At 43.3% G+C, this 20,489-nt stretch overlaps 1 protein-coding gene across 2 annotated transcripts in view; it reads left to right on the top strand.

Moving 5' to 3' along the window:
• Window positions 1–8,111: 8,111 nt before the first annotated feature.
• The window catches only part of LOC131926092 (sodium/glucose cotransporter 1-like), a 54,083-nt gene continuing 41,705 nt past the window's right edge, over window positions 8,112–20,489 (top strand). For both annotated transcript variants that reach the window (XM_059281394.1, XM_059281393.1), the window contains exons 1-4: window positions 8,112–8,322; window positions 10,160–10,231; window positions 13,634–13,738; window positions 14,127–14,186. In XM_059281394.1, coding sequence (XP_059137377.1) covers window positions 8,194–8,322; window positions 10,160–10,231; window positions 13,634–13,738; window positions 14,127–14,186 — 366 coding nt within the window. In that variant the 5' untranslated portion in view covers window positions 8,112–8,193. The remainder of the gene's footprint in view (window positions 8,323–10,159; window positions 10,232–13,633; window positions 13,739–14,126; window positions 14,187–20,489) is intronic.

Genomic DNA, 20,489 nt, shown 5'->3' with positions numbered 1-20,489 from the left:
AGCGAAGCTGGAAGCCCAGCTCTCTACCTTTTCAGATAAAAAAAGGAAGACACCATCATGCCAGCCTGCCATCTTTCCACTCCCCTCATGGTGTCGTAGAGAGGAAAGTTTCTGATTTCAGGTGGATCCCCATGCAGATGAATGCAGACTCTCATTCTTGCAGGCCACAAAGTTGTCCTTTTCAAACATGACCATCCCTCATATGTTCTAGGATTTTCATAAACTTCACAGAAGATGACAAGGTGGTGGAAGTGTGAGCCTTAGTGATCAAACCAGAATTTTAGATAAAACTACTTTTGGGAACACTAAGGAAGCTGGGTACTGTGGACTGATCACCCAGCTTATTTAAATGGACCGCTGAGTCCAAGATCACAACCTTCTGACTGACCACAAAGTCAATTATTCTCTCAGATATTGGGTCACAAATCCTGGCAATCTAACCTAGTGACCACTAGATAGCTAAGTTGTCGGACGTCTGCAAGTGGATTGGCCCCGACAATTAGACCTATAGATTGCTTTTGGTAGGATAGTCATTTTTACAATATTAATCCTAAGGATCCATGAGCAAGTGAGGCATTTCTACCTCCTGGTATCTTTTTCAGTTTCTTTCTTCAATACTTTAACATTTGTGTGTGTGTGTGTGTGTGTGTGTGTGTGTGTGTGTGTGTGTGTGTGTGCGCGCGCGAGCGCACGTGTGTGTATGTCGAGGGGGGGTGGAGGTTGAGATAGGGTTTCTCTGTGTAGCCCTGGCTGTCCTGGAACTCGCTCTGTAGACCAAACTGTCCTTAAACTTAGAGATCTGCTTGCCTCTACCTCCTGAATACTAGAATTAAAGGCTCTTAACATTTTCATTGTAGTCTTTTTTCATTTCCTTGGTTAGATTATTCCAAAATATTTTTGAGCCTATTGTGAAGGGCATCGTTTCCCTGATTTCTCTCTTGGTATGTTTGTTATTGATATATCCTTATGATTCTCTGAATTTCCTCAGTGTTTTAGAAAAGCTCTTCTTATTCATTTCTTTTCCTTTTTTTTTTTTTTTTTTTGAGACAGGGTTTCTCTGTGTAGCTTTGTGCCTTTCCTGGATCTTGCTCTGTAGCCCAGGCTGGCCTCAAACTCACAAAGATCTGCCTGCCTCTGTCTCCCAAGTGCTGGGATTAAAGGTGTGTGACACCACTGCCTGGCTCTTACTCATTTCTAATTTTATTAAGTTAGGTCTTCCCTCTCTTTCTTTTGGTTAATTTGGCTAAAGGTTTGTTGAACCTTTCAAAGAAGCAACTTTTTGTTTCATTAATTCTTAGTTTTTTTATTTTATTCCTTTATTTATTTATTTAGCTTTTATATTTTTAAATTTCAGGCCTGATTTTGATTATCTCTTCCCATTTACTATTTTGGAGTAGTGCTTATTCTTGTATTCCAAGGCCTTTGGGTGCACTATTAAGTTGTTAATTTGAGATCTCAAAATTTTTTTTAAGTAGGCACTAAGTGCTACAAACTCATGTATTGTTTCATTTCCACGAGTTTGTGTACTTTCTATAGTTTCTATTGCTATTGCTATCCAGCTTTGTTCCAGGGATCAGACAGAATGCAAGATGTGATTTCAGTTTTCCTATATTTATTGTGACTTGACTTGTATCCTAATATGTCTATTTTGAAGAAAGTTCCATGGGCTTCTGAGAAGAATATGTATTCTTTAGTGTTTAGTGGGATGTTTTGTAGATATGCTAGGTCCATCTAATTTACTATGTTATTTAATTCCAGGGTTTCCCTGTTTAGTTTTGGTCCAGGTGACCTGTTTATGTAGAGTAGAGTATTGCAATCACCCACTATCACTGTAATAGTGTTAATCTGTGGTTTTAGATCTAACAGAATTTCTTTTATAAAATTGGATGCCGCTTGTTTGCTGCATGCATGTTTAGAATTGTAATCTCCACTTGGTGGATCATTGAATGAGTTTGATGTGAACCTGTTTAACTCTCCTGACAAGTTTTGGGCTGAAGTCTATTTTGTCTGATATTAGAATACCTATGCCTGTTTCTTGGTTCCTGTGGTGGTTTGAATGAGAATGGCCTGCTAAACGCATATATTTGAATGCTTAGTCTGCAATCAGTGGAACTGTTTGGAAAGGATTAGGAGGTGTGGCCTCGTTGGTGGAGGTGTGTCACTGGGGGTGAGCTCTGTCTCTGCCTTGTGATTGTCTCAGCATGCAAGCTCTCATCTATTGCTCCAGTGCCATGCTTGCCTGTCCGCTGCCATGCTCCTTGGTGATCATGAACTTTACTACCTTCTGGAACTGTGAACTACAAATTAAGTGCTTTATTTTATAAGTTGCCTTAGTCATGGTGTTTTTTTTTTTTTTTTTTCTTTTTTTTTTTGGTTTTTCGAGACAGGGTTTCTCTGTGTAGCTTTGTGCCTTTCCTGGAACTCACTTGGTAGTCCAGGCTGGCCTTGAACTCACAGAGATCCGCCTGGCTCTGCCTCCCAGTGCTGGGATTAAAGGCGTGCGCCACCACCGCCCGCCTCATGGTGTTTTGTTATGACAAAAGAAAATAAGATAGTTATATTTGGTTAGAATACCTTTTCTCACTTTTTTTGCCGTAAGGTAAATCTATCTTTGATGGTAAAGTGTGTTTCTTGGAGGCAGCAAAAAGATGAGTCCTGTTTATTTGTCTCTTTGTTTTTTGAGACAGGGTTTCTTTGTGTAGCTTTGAGCATCTTGGAACTAGTTCTGCAGACCAGGCTGGCCTTGAACTCACAGAGATCTGCCTGCCTCTGCCTCCTGAGTGCTGAGCTTAAAGGCGTGCGCCACCACCACCTGGCTTGGATCTTGTTTTCTAATCTTCTAATTAATATATATGTGTGTGTGTGTGTGTGTGTGTGTGTGTGTGTGTGTGTATTAGGGAATAGTCGGTATTAAGAGCTAATATTGAGCAGTGTGTATTAAGTCTTGTCTTTTTTGTTCTTGTTTGTGGTGTTTTCTAAGATGTCTTTTGACCGAACTCCTCCCACATAGATCCCTGAGCCTTGAGGGGAGGGTTTTGATGAAGACCTCCCATTTAGGAGTATTCCTAAATCTGTGTTCCAAAATCTCTCACTCTTTGAACATTTTCCATTTGTGGGTCTCTATGCTAGTTCCCATCCACTGCTAGGAGAAGCTTCTCTGATGATGGCAGAGTGAGGCACTGATCTATGGGGACAGCAGAATGTCATTACAAGTCAATGTATTGCTGTGTCCCTTTAGCAGAACAATAGTGTCTGGTTTGCCCCTGGGTCCATGGCCGATCTAGTCTCAGGGTATTAGCTCCCAAGCAGTGTCAGGCATAGGCTCCATGTCATGGCCTTAAAGACAAGCAGGAAGTGGTTGGTGACCCCCATAACATTTGTGCCTCTTTTGCAGCAATATATCTTGCAGGCAGGTCAGGTCACTGTGTAGACTGCAGGATTTGTAGCTGGGTTGATGATTACCTTTCTCCCCCGGTAGTATGGAGAGTACCTTTCAGTACTGTGAAAACTAGTCAGTGAAGGCTCTAGTTAGGCACCAGCTTGACTTCTCTGTGTTCCGTGAGTCATGTAGGCATTGTCTTCACCAATAGGGCCTTACCATTGGTTTGTGTGGAGAGTTATCAATAGCCTTGGCAATAGCCTGAGACATTTGGGGAACCCATGGGGCCCCTTTGGCCAACAACTCAACTGGAATAACTCATTCCTAGCACAGCAGGTTTTACTTGTTGGCATAAGATGTCTAGTTGGAGCATTGCTTATTATTTGGTGACTCCAGTTAGATGTCTTTCATATATGTATGTATTTTAGGAAGCTTCTGCAGTAGCAGGTTTCCATATGTTTTTAGTTGAAATAGAATTATATTACTTCATTACAGCCCCTCCCAGGGAGCCTGCCTCAAACTAACCCCTCTTATTCCTTACACTCTCAAGTTGATAGCCTCTTTTTCTTTTATTACGAATGTTACAGACACACACACACACATACATGCACATGTATGAACAATATACATACATATATACAAATATATATTCATATACAACTTGCATATATAACCAAATAAAAAATATAAATATACAACTTGCTGAGTCTGTTTTGTTTTCTGTGTGTGTATGGTTACAGGGCTGACCACTTTGCATTGAACAACCAGCAAGGGGGCTCATCTCTGGGAGAGGCTAATTTTCCTTCTCCCAGCATTAGTTCTTTGTGTAGAGGTGGGGTGCTATGAAAAATTCCCCCTTCCACATCAACACATCCATTGATAGTGCCATTATTCCAGTCTTGTTTATGCATCCATTTCTAGGAGAGACCTTTTTCTTTCTGTGGTGATATTTTGTTTGTACTCTAACAGAGAAACAAAGGAACAAGCTACTAGATTAAACATAGAAGCCAGGCAGTGGTGGCACACACCTTTAATCCCAGCACTTGGGAGGCAGAGATCCATGTGGATCTCTGTGAGTTCAAAGCCACCCTGGACTACGTGAGATTAATCCAGTCTAAAAGAAACAGAGCCAGGCAGTGGTGGCACACACCTTTAATCCCAGCACTTGGGATCTCATGCCTTTGCTCCCAGTATTTGGGACGCACACATGCCATTAATCCCAGGACTAGGAAGTGAGATGGCTGGGTGGAGAAAGGCATGTAAGGCGGGAGGAGACAGGAGCTCAGTTCCTTTCTGCTGAGAACTCAGGGGCATTCAGTCAGATGCTTCTTGGAGATGGGATCTTCCCCTTTCAGCTGAGGAGTTGGAGAGGTGAGATGTGGCCATGGCTTGTCCCTTTGTTTCCTCTGATCTTTCAGCATTTACCCCAATATCTGGCTCTGGGTTTTTATTATAAGACCAATTAGGATTTCTCTCTCTCTCTCTCTCTCTCTCTCTCTCTCTCTTTCTCCCTGGAATTTTTTATTGAGAATATCATACATGCATGTCACATATTTTCATCAAATCCAACTCCCAAACCCTTCATCCAATTCATCCCCTATACCACCAGCACTAAAAATTCCCAATTTAATATCTAATCTGTGATTAAAAAATTAGATTTTTTTTTTTTTGCTTCCAGTATGATCCACTTCATGGGTACTCCTGAAAATTTAAAAACGTTGTTTACTGGAGCTTAGCCAAAAAAAAAAAAAAAAAAAAAAAAAAAAAAAAAAAAAAAGACATTTTGGGAAAAAGATGCATCCAAGAAATATCAGAGGTCAGGAAGGAAAGGCCTTTCCAGTGACCGTAACTTTTTACTTGGTGCTGTGGTAGATGAGCTGGCAAGTCATCCAGACATTGCAGAGACCAGGTCAGGAATCTATCTTCATGGAGAGTGTCAGGTAGTATCCTACCAAAGAAAGCCATAGTGAAGCTTCCTGTGGCCAGAGAGCCCAGGTATCCCAGAGCACAAGAGAAAATAGTGAGTGAGACCTTGTTTCACAGAATGATGATGTGACCAGATGTACATCTGTGTCAACAAAAGAAGGAGCTGTTCTAACATTACAGAGAAGGTAAGTTGGACCCACCACACAGATGGGAAGGATGAATTTAGGGTCTCCTGACACTTGTGCATCCCTCGTCTTTCTTCTGGAACCCGTAAGCTTGAAAGCCAGAAGCACAGCAATGGTGTGGCCAACACATTGGAAAGAACCACAGAAAACAGAATTTCAAAAGAAGTATCCTGTAAGACACAGGCGACCATGTTGTGATATCCAATATAAAGGAGGAGGAGAGAAAGCAGAATGTGAGGGAGAAGAGCAGGATGCAGTTGAGAGTTGTATAATTGGCCTTCATAGTTGGAGTGTCTTTGTGCTTCAACACCCCAAGAACAAGTCCTGTTGCTGAAGAGAAGGACAGGGTCATGCAGGTTAGACCCACCCCAAGGTTACTGTCATAAACCAGAAAAGCCACGGAACTGGAAGGCAGCGGTTTTGATCTAAGTTGGCATACTGGTCCTCTGGATGTTCACACAATCATTTATATCTGATACAGAGAACACAACAATTAAGAGAATTTAGCAGGTGTCTATTTTAACATAAGACTGAAAAGACGTATTGGGAAAATGATAAGAATATTTGCCTTCTTACAGCAATACATAACTATCAAATTGTGTTGCAATGTTTTTGTCTTTTATAGATTTTTCTCATTTTCTCATACACTATATCCTGATTACAATTTCCCCTCCCTCTACTCCTCCCACTTTGTCCCCACTTCCCTGCCCATCCGGATCCACTCCCTTTCTGGAGGAGAGACTGTTTCACTGCAGACTTCCTGGTGTTCTGGCTCTTAAAATCTTAATATTTCTAATTACTACCATGTATACATAAATCCTTGCCATTTGGGTAGTCCTGCTCTTAGTCTCTGGCTGATGTCTACTGGCCTTGACTAAACAAGTATTCTGTTATTATACATATTAGATACATTTGTACATCATGTGATGTACAAATCTTGGTTGTCAGCTTGGCCACATCTGGAATCAACTAAAACCCAAGCAGCTGGGCACTCCTGTGAGGGATTGTTCTTGATTAGATCATTTGGAAGAGCTACCCTAAATCTGGATCTTTTGCGGTATAAAGACTGGTCCTAAATCCAGGTTACAACTTTTGGTGGCAGTCTACTAAAAGGACATGGAAGAAGAAAGCTTTGCTTTTTGCCTGCTTGCCCTCACTATCCCTGGCCAGTTCATCTATCCTGCTGTGGAGGCATTCCTTCATTGGTATTAGAACCTACTTCTTTAGGATCCCAACATGAAGATCAGCTGAGACATCCAGTCTGGTGGACTAAACAACTATTGGGTTCTTGGCACTTCTGTTGGGAGAAAACCATTGATGGACTGGGTTCCATCCCAGTACCTACCCACACACAGCATGCACCAGGTCTGGGGTTCCATCCCAGTACCTACCCACACACAGCATGCACCAGGTCTGGGGTTCCATCCCAGTACCTACCCACACACAGCATGCACCAGGTCTGGGGTTCCATCCCAGTACCTACCCACACAGAGCATGCACCAGGTCTGGGGTTCCATCCCAGTACTTATCCACTCACGCAAAGAAAGAAAAAATACTTCAAAATTGATTTACAAGGGCTGGAGAGATAGCTCAGTGGTTAAGAGCATTGGCTAGTCTTCCAGAGAACCTAGGTTCCATTCCCAGCACTCACAATCATCCATAATTCCAGTTCTAGGGGGTCTGAAGACCATCTCCTGGCCTCTGAGGACACCAGGCATGCCTGTGGTACACGGGACATACAGGTAGGCAAGATACCCATACAGAGAAAACAAATAATTTAAAAAGTTGAATTGCACAAGACTGAGAAGCTCCTGTGATCAACCCTACCACCGAGAGCTGTGACCGCAATAAAGGGAAGAATTGCCTTGGCACACAGTTTAAGGAAGTGCCAAAAAGAAAAGAAAACCTCGGAAATTAGGTAGATACCATTTTGATACAACATTTTAATAAAAACTAATAAAAAAAAACTACTATGATCAAAATAGAAACACTGTTTTTTTTCCCCGTTTTTTCGAGACAGTGTAGCTTTGCGCCTTTCCTGGAACTCACTCTGTAGACCAGGCTAGCCTCGAACTCACAGAGATCCGCCTGGCTCTGCCTCCCGAGTGCTGGGATTAAAGGCGTGCGCCACCACCGCCCGGCTATTTTTTTGTTTTTTTAAGATAGGAGCGATGCTCCTAGTTTCAGTCTCTGCCCCAGAATCCTATATAGCTTGTAAAGACACCATTCAGGACCCTCCTTCGGTTGTCCTACGTTAATCCCACCTGCGCCCAAATTTAGCTGAGGATGACCATGTGTGGCTAATGGAGAGACAGCATTGGGACTGACCTGGCAGCCAAAAAGGGTGGGTCTCGGTGTTGGTGTCTGTCTGTCTGTCTGTGTCTCCGTCTCTCCTCTTTCTCTCTCTCCCTCCTCCTCTTTCGTGTGTGCGTGCATGTGCGTGTGCGCGTGCGTGCGTGCGTGCGTGCGTGCGTGCGTGTGTGTGTGTGTGTGTGTGTGTGTGTGTGTGTGTTTAATCGGACCAAGACTAAAAGAAAGGGAAGAAGTCTATGCTTGGGAAGAATTAGGCCGCAGAGCCTGCTGGGAACCACCAAGGCTGTTTCGTGGCTCTTCCCAGGATGCCTTGCGAACCAGAGCCGACCTGGGTCCAGAACCGTTGCAGTGTTGTGGCTGCAAGTGCTTGGCTGGCTCAGAAACGCTGCCATGGCCTCCCTGAAGAGCGAGCATGGCTTCACCAGGGATCCGAGCACCGTGGACTTAAGTATCCACAGCACCATGGATACACTGGTGATGACTTCGTACTTCCTCTTGGTTCTGTTCTTCGGGATGTGGGTATGACGTGACCCCTGGGCGGGTGTGTACCACCACTTCCTTCCCGCAGAGACCTGGCCTGCACCTAGCATCCTGGCGCTTCAGAGGGGATGGCCCTGCCCATCCTTTGCCTAGCCCCTCCCCACCCTTCCAACCAAACCTCAGCTACTTCGTCAACAAAAGCATTCTGGACCATTTTCCCTTCCTGTGTCCTATTACCCCCCCCCCCCCCCCCCACGAAATAATAGTCAAGTAATTCAAATATGCCTGCCTCTGCTGCCTAGAACCCCAAACCTGAATGGTAATTTGAAAGTCCTTGTTAGAGTCATGATGATGACGGCAACTGACACAAATATGCGGCTCTAACACTCTGAATCTCAGCCCGGCGGTGGCGGCGCATGCCTTTAATCCTAGCACTCTGGAGGCAGAGGCAGGAGGATCTCTGTGAGTTGGAGGCCAGCCTGGGCTACAGAGTGAGTTCCAGGAAAGGCGCAAACTTACACAGAGAAGCCCTGTCTTGGAAAACACAAAACAACAACAACAACAACAACAACAAACCCACTCTGAACTCTCTCTCCAGGAGTTCCCCATCTGCAGATCTGGCCAATCACGCTGAAAGTATTTGAGATTGTCTTTCATTTGTATTGGATATTTAGGATTATTTACAGTAATTAAGTATTATAATGCCTAACTTATAATCTAGAGGCAATGTAAAGCATACAAAAGCATGTACTGAAGGTTGTATCCAAATGTTATATGACTTTTATAGAAGAGATTTGAGCTGAAAGAGCCTAGGAACTAAGTCTCCATGCACACCCAGGCAGGACTCCACTTTGACTTGAACTGAGACACGGAAAGGTTAAGAAAGAAGCAGACGATGGTGGAGCTCAGATGCGAACCTAGAGCTGTCTGACATGTGATGGACTTGAGCATCCTCAAATGTCGTATTCACAAGGGCTCCTGGAACTAATTCCCCACCAACACCAAGGGATGAGAGCACAGGGTCTATTCCAAACAGGAAGGGAAGTCCTGAATGCACATCCATAACACTCAAACAATGTCTGTCTTCGCTGGCTTCGGTCATGGACAGGCTGTTTCCAGGGGGCAGGGATTCTTAGTCTTTGAGCATCAATTCTGGGGTCCTTCCTCCAGTGCTATTGTTAGGAATCCTCCCTGCACCCCAGATTACTTTTGGCCTAACCCATGTCTGGCCAAGATTTGAGAACCAGGTAACCTATTGTTCCTGCTTCTGGGAGATGTAAAACATGTATGGATGTCTGGCATGTTTTGATCCCTTCTTTATATTATCTTTATTTTTCCTAGACAGGGTCTCACTCTGTAGCTCTGGCTGGCCTGGAACTCACTATGTAGACCAGGTTGGCCTCAAACTCACAGAAATCCACCTGCCTCTGCCCCCGAGTGTTAGGATTAAAGGTGTGTGCCACTACATCCGGCTTTTGTTTGTCTTAAATAAAGTCATATACTGTTGTTAATTACCAAATTACCCTTCAGTGTAACAAGCAGAATGTACATGAAGATTTACATAATAACCTATTTTTCTTCCCTCATCCATCTCTTCTTTCTGAGGTAACTGGAGATTGCATCTTTTCTCCATTTTCTCAGTGCTTGGGCAAGCATGCAGATACAAAATGTATATTCTATATGTTCTTTTCATAAAACGTGATCAAATTACACATTAGTCTGCAGCTGTCTTTCCCTACTAATGTATTTGGAGAGTCCTACACACCAGCTCTTAGTGATTTAGCTTGAAGTTAATTAGCTGCAGAATAGTAGGACCAACATATACCGTCCCGCTCTTCTCTATGAATCGTATTCCACCAGAGTATTTCCGTTTCAGGCTGTACTGTCACAAAGACGTGGGACAGTAGAAGACTTCTTCCTGGCTGGCCAAAACCTGCCATGGTGGTTGGTGAGTAAACTTGTATGTGGCTGTTTGCTTGGGGCTTTCTGTGTTGGCTTGTTTTGTTTCAAGACAGGGTTTCTTGGTGTAATAGCCCTGGCTGTCCTGGAACTCATTCTTTAGACCAGAGATCCACCTGCCTCTGCCTCTCCAATGCTAGGATTAAAGGTGTGTGCCACCACTATTCAGCCTGTGTTGGCTTGTTTATTATTTTAACTTATATGTCTTAAATCCAAAATAATTTGAAGTTGCTAAATCAGGAATTTCTTTTTTTCTTTTCTTTCTTTCTTTTTTTTACAGGCACAATCTTGCTATGTAGCCCAGGCTGGCCTTGAACTCCCAATCTTCCTGCTTTAGCCTCCTGAGTGCTGGGGTAACAATTGGTATAATAAACCACCAATTACTTTTAGTTGGCAATTTATTTAATGTCTAAGTATTTTCTTTCCTAACTCTGTCACATGAAAGTGCAGAATGGAAAGTAGGCTGCATCTTAAACATTCTAATTGTGTGTGCACATGTGTGTGCAGGTGTGTAAGTACCTGGGCATGAACATAGGCCGGGGAAGGACCTTAAGGGTCCTGCGTCCTTACTCTTCGCTTTCCTCCCTCGACACAAGGTCTCTGTCACTGAACCTGGAGCTAGGCTGGCAGCTAGTGAGCCCCCAGCAATTCTCCTGTCTCTGCTCCCCACAGGGATGCACAGCAGCCATACCTGTTTTTCTAGGCAGGTGGTAAGGTTTGAACTCAGGTCCTCACACTTTCGCAGCAATCACTCCTACCCACCCAGCCACCACCAGCCCAATATTCAATTTTAGACTAGTTACAGTGCATTATAGAAAATAAGTCTATTGAGAAGTACCCAGGCCAAACAGAGACGAAGCTAAACTTGAACTTATTGGACATAGCAACACAGAAAAGATCTTTCAGAGGCAGAGTCGTGCAAGTGGGATTTGAGGTGGAATATGCCTTTTCCCAGTAGATGGCGTGGGAGGCATTCTGAGCAGAGGGGACACCATGTACCACAGCTTGTGGTGCAGAATAGCTTGGAGCCGGATGGAAGGAGGAGAGGTGGAAGGTAGAATCATGGTCTGCATCCTAAATAGTGTTTTGCTTATTTTATTTGTTAAGGTTCTGTCTCTAGAAGAACAGAACTGATGATATGCGGGTATGTATGATTTATTAGCTAGGCTGACAGGAGGTAGCCCAACAATGGCTGTCTCACTCTGGAAAGGCTGAGAGTCCAGGAGCGTCTCAGTCCATGAAGCTGGAGGTCTCAGCAGTCCCACCCCGGTGCTGAAGGCCTGGAGGACTCCAGGAGAGCTCCTGGTCTTCCGCTTGTGTTGGAATCCCGCAGAAGCTGGTTCTAACATCAGCCAAGGAGAAAGGCTGTAGCAACAGGCTAGGACTTGCCAGAGCCGGTGAGGGCGAGCAGGCAGCAAGGTTTCCTTCTTCCACGTCCTTTTATCCAAGCTGCCACCAGAAGGTGTCCCTCACACTTCCTGATATGGGTGAAATTATTAAGGCCACTCCACGTAGTTAAAAGGAGATTTATTTAATGGCGTAACTTACAAATTAAGGGATAGGTAGGTCGCGGGGTCTGGGGAAGGTGTATCACAGTCCAGCGGTGTTCTCTGGAGTTCTGCTTGGTCCACCTCCACCATCCAGGGTCCCAGAACGGAGAGAGCGCTCCCTGATCCAGATCTCGGGTCCCCCGGCGCCTCCCTTGGCCCCGCCTTATAGGCGTGACAGTTGCCGAAGTCTCAATGGGGGTTGGAACTTCCAGATCAAAGCTGGAATGGCTACCCACTACATCCTGCTTTAAATAAACTGATCAAGAAACTCCCTCACAGGAGCGACCAGCTGCTTTCATTTCAGTTGATTCCAGGTTATCCTAGGGTTCCTATTGCTGTGATGAAATGCCATGACCAAAAGCAAGTTGGGGAGGAAAGGGTTTATTTGGCTCACACTTCCACATTGTAGTTCATCACTGAAGGAAGTCAGGACAGGAACTGAAAGAAGGCAGGAACCTGGGAGCAGGAGCTGATGCAGAGGCCATAGCTTCCTTCCTTCCTTCCTTTCTTTCTTTCTTCCTGGTTTTTTGAGACAGGGTTTCTCTGTGTAGTTTTGATGCCTGTCCTGGATCTCACTCTGTAAAACAGGCTGGCCTCGAACTCACAAAGATCCACCTGGCTCTGCCTCCCGAGTGCTGGGATTAAAGGTGTGCACCAGCACCGCCTGGTCTCAGCTTGCTTTCTTATAGAACCCAGGGTCACCAGCCCAGGGATGGCACCACCCATAATGGAGTGGGTCCTCAACCATTGATCACTATTTGAAAAATGCCTTACAGCTGGATCTCATGGAGGGCTTTCCTCAACTGAGACTCCTTCCTTTCTGATGACTCTAGCTTGTGTCAAGTTGACACACAAAACCAGCCAGTACACCTAGCCTGTGCAAACCCAGGTTCCACCCCTACCATCCCATAAAACCTGTGATTTGAGCATTGGGGAGGTGGAAGCAAGAGGATCAGAAGTTCAAGGTCATCCTCAGCTACATAGTAAGTTTGGGCATAGGAATTCTGCCCAAGGGATATTCCCTCTGCAGAAAATGTCAAAGTCGTGGATTTGCATTTTTTGAACATTCCTTATTTGTCTTGAGACAAGGTCTCACATATCCCAGGATGTCCCCAAACTCACCATGATGCTGGTCTCATTTAACACAGCTGATTTTTCAGCTTCAGCTCACCAGCATCAAGCATCCCAGCAATGCAACAGTTTCACCTCAGTGGGGCTAGTCTATTGTTAGTCACAGCTGACTCTTCCGCCCTATTTAACCAGATACCACAGATTCTTGGTTCAAAATATCACACACCTGGCCTAATAGAATCCTTGAGGGACTCTCAAACTTCCCTCTGAAACTTCGCAAGCTACAGTCATCAGAGAGGTCATAGTCTCAGTTGAGATAATGCCTTTATAAAATCGGGCTTTAAGCAAGCCTGTAGGGCATTTTCTTAATTAGTAATTGATAAGGAAGGACCCAACCTATTGTGGTGTGGCCATGCCTGGGTTGGTAACCCTGGGTTCTATAAGAAAGCAGGCTGAGCAAGCCATGAGGCACAAGATAGTAAGCGCCCCTCCATGGCCTCTGCATCAGCTCCTGCTCCCAGGTTCCTGCCTTCTTTCAGTTCCTGTCCTGACTTCCTTCAGTGATGGAATACGATGTGGAAGTCTAAGCCAAATAAACCCTCTCCTCCCCAACTTGCTTTTGGTCCTGGTGTTCGGTTGCAGCAATAGAAACCCTAACTAAGACTGTAGGCCAGTGCTCTATGACTGAGTGACACACTCAAACTGTAAACACGAATTCTTGTTACATATAACAATGGTTCTGACACACAGTCTCATCTTCTGATTTTCAGATGGGCATTTCCATTTATTCTTCAAATACTGGCAGTGGCCACTATATGGGCCTGGCTGGAATGGGCGCAGCTTCAGGAATTGCTGTTGGGGCCCTTGAGTGGAATGTGAGTAGTAACTTCTGAGCAAGTGACCACTTGATCATTGTCTGAAGGAGACTCACACACGAAAACTTGCTTTTAACCTCGAGTGACCTTTACAGGTGTCTTGGAAAGTACAGATGAAAGGAGTCAGTCTTTGATTCTTCAAAAGGATTATGCTGGTTTTCATTCTCCTTAGTAAGTCAGGAGACAGAATGCATACATGCTGTGGACCATAGGGAATACAGTGAACCAAGACCTGTTAGATCAGTCAGGTGGGGAGAAGATCATGTTACCATTTAAATGTGTGTGTGTGTGTGTGTGTCTATTGACATCTGCAGACAGTAACTGAACCTGCATCTCTTTAAGTGCTTGACCTACCTGGGCTCTGACTTCTGCTTTTTCTTGGTTTCAGACTATATTTATGCTCTTTGTTCTTGGTTGGATATTTGTTCCTATGTATAGCAAGGCTGAGGTAAGTGTCCATTGCCGATTATAGTTTATGATATTTAAAAAAATAAATATTGCATGTGTAGATGGCTCACAACCATCTGTAATGAGATCTGGTACCCTCTTCTGGCCTGCAGTCGTACATGCTGTATACATAATAAATAAATTAATATTAAAAAAAAAAAGAAACAACGAGAACAAACATGTTAGTGACTAGAAGACTTAGTACCCTAAAATGCTATTTCTTCCTAGTTGGCCTGTTGGTGGGATGAAATTCCACACAAGAGCCAAGCAGGGCTCTGTGAGAAACTTGACATACTTATTCTAAAGTCAAAAGTGTAAGAATAGTGAAGGCATTGTCAAAGAAAGGCAGAACTGTCTGACTAAATTGACATTTATTAGAAAGCATTAACAATACCATATAATATTAATCCAAGGATAAACATGTTGCTGTGGTTGAGCTAAGTGTCTCCCAGAGATCCAATAAAGGTTTAGTCACCATCCCATGGTGCTACTGGGATGTGCTAGAAACTTTAGAGACAGATGCAGTAGGGAGTCTAGTCTTTGACCTAGAATGGAATGTTAGGACCCCAATTCATTCTTCCTTCTCTTTCTTCTGCCCATGAAGTGAATAGCTTCCTCTACTGCACTCTCTTGCTATAATGCTACCACAGAGCCAAAGGAATTGGCCCAATTGGCCCTGGACTATGAGCCAAAATAAGTATACAAAGTATTTGTTACAGCGACAGAAAGGTGACTATAATGTACACACTGACAAGCAGGCAAGGCGAAACACCCAGATCCAATAACATCTATGGACACTTGACTTATGACATTGGTGGCACTGTAGATCACTGAGGGAAGATAGACAAGTTGACCATCATGTGAAAAATAAAAATGGATCCACATGCTACACGAAGTGATGTTAGATTGGTTAAAGACTCAATTGGGGAATGCAAACCTGCACAGGAAGGCAGGATGTCTTTATCTCCTTGTAGTAGAGGACGATTTTTAAGATGTCTAAGAAACATCTAAGAATGATGTTAAAGCCTTCAGTCCCTGGCTGATCATTAAGTACACTTGCACACAAGAGGCTCCACAGAGCCCATCGGGAAAAAGGAAGAAATTAGAAAGAGCTCAATCCTGGAATGACAGGACAGCGCCTGATATGGTGTTTAAATTTATTGTTTCTCCTCCAACTGAGTATCTTCCTAAACCAATAGGCAGTAGAAAGCAGACGTTTTACCAGTTCAAGGTATCCGAAGATGGTACAGAAGACACAAAGAACTTGAAAATGTTGGTAGAAAGCTCCAAAAAAAAAAAAAAACAAAAAAAACAAAGGGACCAATGATAGGGTTAAATTCCAAATAAGAGTATGAACTACCCAACTCCTTGACTAACTGCTAACTGCACAGGTATGGGGGAAACCTTCAGAAGGTTGGCTAAAAGAACAAAGAAATTTGAGCGGCTGCATATCACAGGGCAGAGTTGGGGTGTGTGTGTGTGTGTGTGTGTGTGTGTGTGTGTGTGTGTGTGTTGAATGGTTTTGCACCTTGAGTTGAGGGTAGTTAATTGCCTGTGAAAATAAGACACAATAATCCCCAGAACAGTAGGGATTCCAGATTAGGACATTGCATTATTCACTATAGCCAGTTTTCCTTCAGTAAACAGATACTAGACATACAAATAAGTGGGAAGACAAATGTAAACCACATGCCCGATAAAATCCAGTGACTAATTGAGTTGGAATTTTGAGGGGGATCGCATTAAATCTGTGGATTGCGTTTGGTAGGATGGTCATTTTTCACTGTATTAATCCTATTGATACATGAGCATGGGAGATCTTTCCATCTCCTGATGTCCTTTTAATTTCTTTCTTCACTGTCTTAAAGTTCTTTTTATAATACAAGTCTTTCACTTGTTTGGTTAATGTCACTCCAACATAGTTTATTTATTTATTTGAGGTTATTGTGAAAGGTATTATTTACCTGATTTCTTCCCCAGTCCACTTATCATCTGTATATAGATTTTTGTATCCTGATACTTTGCTGAAAGTGTTTATCAGCTGTAGAAGTTTCCTGGTGTAGTTTTGACGGTTATTTATGTTGTATAAAATCATACCATCTGCAAACAAAGATAATTTGACTTCTTACTTTCCTATTTGTATTCCCTTGATCTCCTTCAGTTGTCTTATTGCTCTAGTTAAGACTTTAAGTACTGTATTGAATAGTTATGGAGAGAGTGGACCACCTTGTCTTGTTCCTGATTTAGTGGAAGTGCTTTGAGTTTCTCTCTGTTTAGGTTGATGTTGGCTGTGGGCTTGCTGTAAATTACCTTTATTATGTTGGGGTATGTCACTCATATACCTAATCTCTCCAGTACTTGTATCATGAAGGGATATTGGATTTTGTCAAAGGCTTTTTCTACATCTAATGAGATGATCATGTGTTTTTTTTCTTTCAGTCTATTTATGTTGTGGGTTACATTTATTAATTTTTTTTGTTTTTTGGTTTTTTTTTTTTTTGGTTTTTTGAGACAGGGTTTTTCTGTGTAGCTTTGCGCCTTTCCTGGAACTCACTCTGTAGACCAGGCTGGCCTCAAACTCACAGAGATCTGCCTGCCTCTGCCTCCCAAGTGCTGGGATTAAAGGTGTGCACCACCATTGCCCGGCCATTTATTTTTTTTTTGTATGTTGATCCATCCCTGCATCTCTGTGATGAAGCCAACTTGATTGTGTTACATAATTTCTCCTTTTTTCTTTTCTTTTCTTTTTTTTTAAAAAAGATTTATTATATATACAGTGTTCTGCCTGCATGTATGCCTGCAAGCCAGAAGAGGGCACCAGACCTCATTACAGATGGTTGTGAGCCACCATATGGTTGCTGGGAATTGAACTCAGGACTTCTGGAAGAGCAGTCAGTGCTCTTAACCACTAGCCATCTCTCCAGCCCAATTTCTCCTTTTTTTAAAGTGTTCCTGGATTTGGTTTGCAAGTATTTATTGAGAAATTTTGCATTTATATTCGTAAGGGAAATTGCTCTGCAATTTTCTTTCTTTGTTGGGTCTTTGTGTGGCTTAGGTATCAGGGTAACTGTGACCTCATAAAAGAGTTAGGCAATGTTCCTTCTGTTTTGTGGAGTAATTGAGGAGTATTGGCATTAGTTCTTCTTTAAAGATCGGGTAGAATTCTGTACTGAATCCATCTGGGCCTGGGGTTTTTTGGTGGGGAGACTTTTAATTATTGCTACCATTTCACTAGGGGTTTTGGGTCTGTTTAAGTTGCTTACATCTAATTTAACTTTGGTAAGTCATATATATCAAGATATGTTTACATTTCTTTTAGGTTTTCCAGTTAGGTGGAGTTCAGATTTTTAAAGTATGTCCTCATGTTTCTCTGGATTCCCTCAGTGTCTGTTGTGATGTCCCCCTGTTGTGATGTCTGTAATTTTATTAATTTAGATTTATTAATTTGGATCTTCTGTTTCCATTTTTTAGTTAATTTGGCTAAGGGCTTGTCAATCTAATTGATTTTTCTCAGAGAACTAACTCATCACTTCCTTGATTCTTTGCATTAAAAAAAATCCATTTTATTGATTTAAGCCCTGAGTTTGATTATTTCTTTCTGTCTACTCTTTTGGGGTTACTCTTTTTGATCTAGAGCTTTCAAGTGTGCTATTAAGTTTGTAATATGAGGTCTCTTCAATTTATATTTATATTTTTATTTTTTATATGTAGATACTTATATTATGAACTTGCCTTTAGAAACTCCTTCATTGTGTCCCATAGGCTTGGGTATCTTGTGTATTCATTTTCTTTTCTTTTTTTAAAATTATATGTATGGGTATTTTGGCTGCATGTATCTATGTGCACCATGTGTGTGCTGTGCCCAGGGGGGGTGAGAAAAAGGTTTAGGGGAGTCACCAAGAATGTCACCAAGAGGTAATGGGGAGCAAGCAGTCTCCTACAGGAGGAGAGTGGAAAGATTATGACAGAGGACAAGAAGGACAGTGGAGATGGCCTACCTGATTCCAGCCAAACTGACCACATGGATCCCAGGTAGCAAGTGCTTCTAGGTATTGGCAGCTGACACAAAGAAATGGGCCGGGCGGTGGTGGCACACGCCTTTAGTCCCAGCACTCGGGAGGCAGAGGCAGATGGATCTCTGTGAGTTCGAGGCCAGCCTGGGCTACAGAGTGAGTTCCAGGACAGGCACCAAAACTACAGAGAGAAACCTTGTCTCGAAAAACCAAAAAACAAAAACAAAAACAAAAACAAAAACAAACAAACAAAAAAAAGACTAGGCAATTCCCACAGGTAACAGAAGGCCCAGGTTAGAGCATTAGCATTGACAGTAGGTTAACCAGTCCAGAGCCTGGCCTCCTCCACCCAGCCTATGCACCCCGGAGACAATAATCCTCCTCTGCTGTATCATCTCAAGACCAGGTACCAGACAACCAGCAACACAAGCCTGATGGAATTAGTCAAACCAGACAATCCAAAGCTGTTGATTCTGCTCTGCCTTGCCTTCCCCATGGAACCCCAACAGAGGCCTGACCTCATGCCCATCTTCTGCCTCCTAATGATGCTGATGTCTTCTCCACGTGGTTCTGTGTGGCAGATGGTCTCTGGGCCCCTCCTCTCTCTGGGACCTGGGGGGATATATAGCACACCTTGTTTTCTTGGGCCTCTCCTATTTCTCCTCATGCGGCTGAACCCCGCTGACCAGCTCATGAGAGAACAGAAGAAGGAGTCTGAAGTTGTGCTTGGTTTTAAGCTAGCATTTGTTGTTATTAAGGATAAAATCCTTTCCCATGATTATTTGCATTATTTGGGGCGCGGGGGGTGGGGGGGTGGGGTGGGGGGGTGTTCTGAAACATTAGTTCTAACCTTTCTATTAAGGAGTTTTAAGAGTCTTTCAAAAAGTGTATTTTCATTTTTCTATGGACTACTTCACACTGCCCCTTCTAGCCCATTCCCATTCCCATTTCTTTTCTTTCTTTTTTTTCCTTTTTTTTTTTTTTTTGGTTTTTCGAGACAAGGTTTCTCTGTGTAGTTTTGGAGTCTGTCCTGGATCTCACTCTGTAGCCCAGGCTGGCCTCGAACTCACAGAGATCCGCCTGCCTCTGCCTCCCGAGTGCTGGGATTAAAGGCGTGTGCCACCACCACCCATCTGGGAATTGCCTAGTCTTGAGGAGGGTGGTCTCTTCCCAACCAGAAAGATTGAAAAACAAATTTTTATTCACATTTTTGTTTTGTTTTATGTGTTTGAGTGTTTTGCCTATATGTACGTACGTATACCACATGTGTGTCTGTGTCCAAAGAGGCCAGAAGAAGGCATTGGATCCCCTGGAACTTGAGTTCCAGATGGTGTGAGCCACCATGTTAGTGTTGGGAACTGAACCTGAGTCCTCTGTAAGAGCAACAAGTGCTCTCAACCACCGAGCCTTCTCTCCAGTCCCTAGAAAGATTTCTTTTAAAGATGTCAAAACATCAGAAAACTAAAGAAAATATCTACAGCAAACACTGGGATAGCTAAGAGGCAAGTAGAAAGTGCATGCTGTGACATATCCTATAGAGTACTAGAATGCTGCATTAGCTCCAGACAGTGTATCTTGGACAAGTCTACAAGCATGACCTGGACAAATGCTTCCCTCACAGCCCTGGGAATAAGGCAGACCTGCTGAAACCTTGTGTAGCCTCTACAACTGAGAGCAAATAGTTAACCTGTTGTTTAAGGCACTTAAACCAGTGTTTCTCAACCTGTGAGTCGTGACCCCAGGTGAATGACCCTTTCACAGGGGTCTCGGAAGACCATCGGAAAACACAGAGATTTACATTGTGATTCATAACAGTAGCAAAATTACAGTTATGAAGTAGCAACGAGAGTAATTTTATGGATGGGGGTCACCACAACATGAGGAACTTTGTTAAAGGGTCACAGTGTTAGGAAAATTGAGAACCACTGCCTCAAACCATCCTCATTTGTTATGGAAGAGCCCAAACAATCAACTTAGAAATAGCGGTGACACATGCTTTTTATCCCAGCACTCAGGAGGAAGAGCCAGGTGGATCTCTGTGAGTTCGAGGCCAGCCTGGTCTACAGAGTGAGGTCTAGGACAGGCACCAAAACTACACAGAGAAACCCTGTCTCAACTCCCCCCCTCTCCCTCCCAAAAAAGAGATAGCTTGGAAAGTTTAGAACTTTGCTGGGAGAATGATTGACATATGGCAGAGCATGACTTAGAGCCAAGTAAAGGCTAAGAGAATAAAAGCTATGGGTACTTAGACAAGGACCTCTGGTCCCTGTGAGGAGCTGTCTGTGAAGTAG

Source organism: Peromyscus eremicus, chromosome 16_21 (assembly GCF_949786415.1).
Source record: "Peromyscus eremicus chromosome 16_21, PerEre_H2_v1, whole genome shotgun sequence".
Taxonomy (NCBI): domain Eukaryota; kingdom Metazoa; phylum Chordata; class Mammalia; order Rodentia; family Cricetidae; genus Peromyscus; species Peromyscus eremicus.
This window is presented reverse-complemented; position numbering and strand designations above follow the sequence as displayed.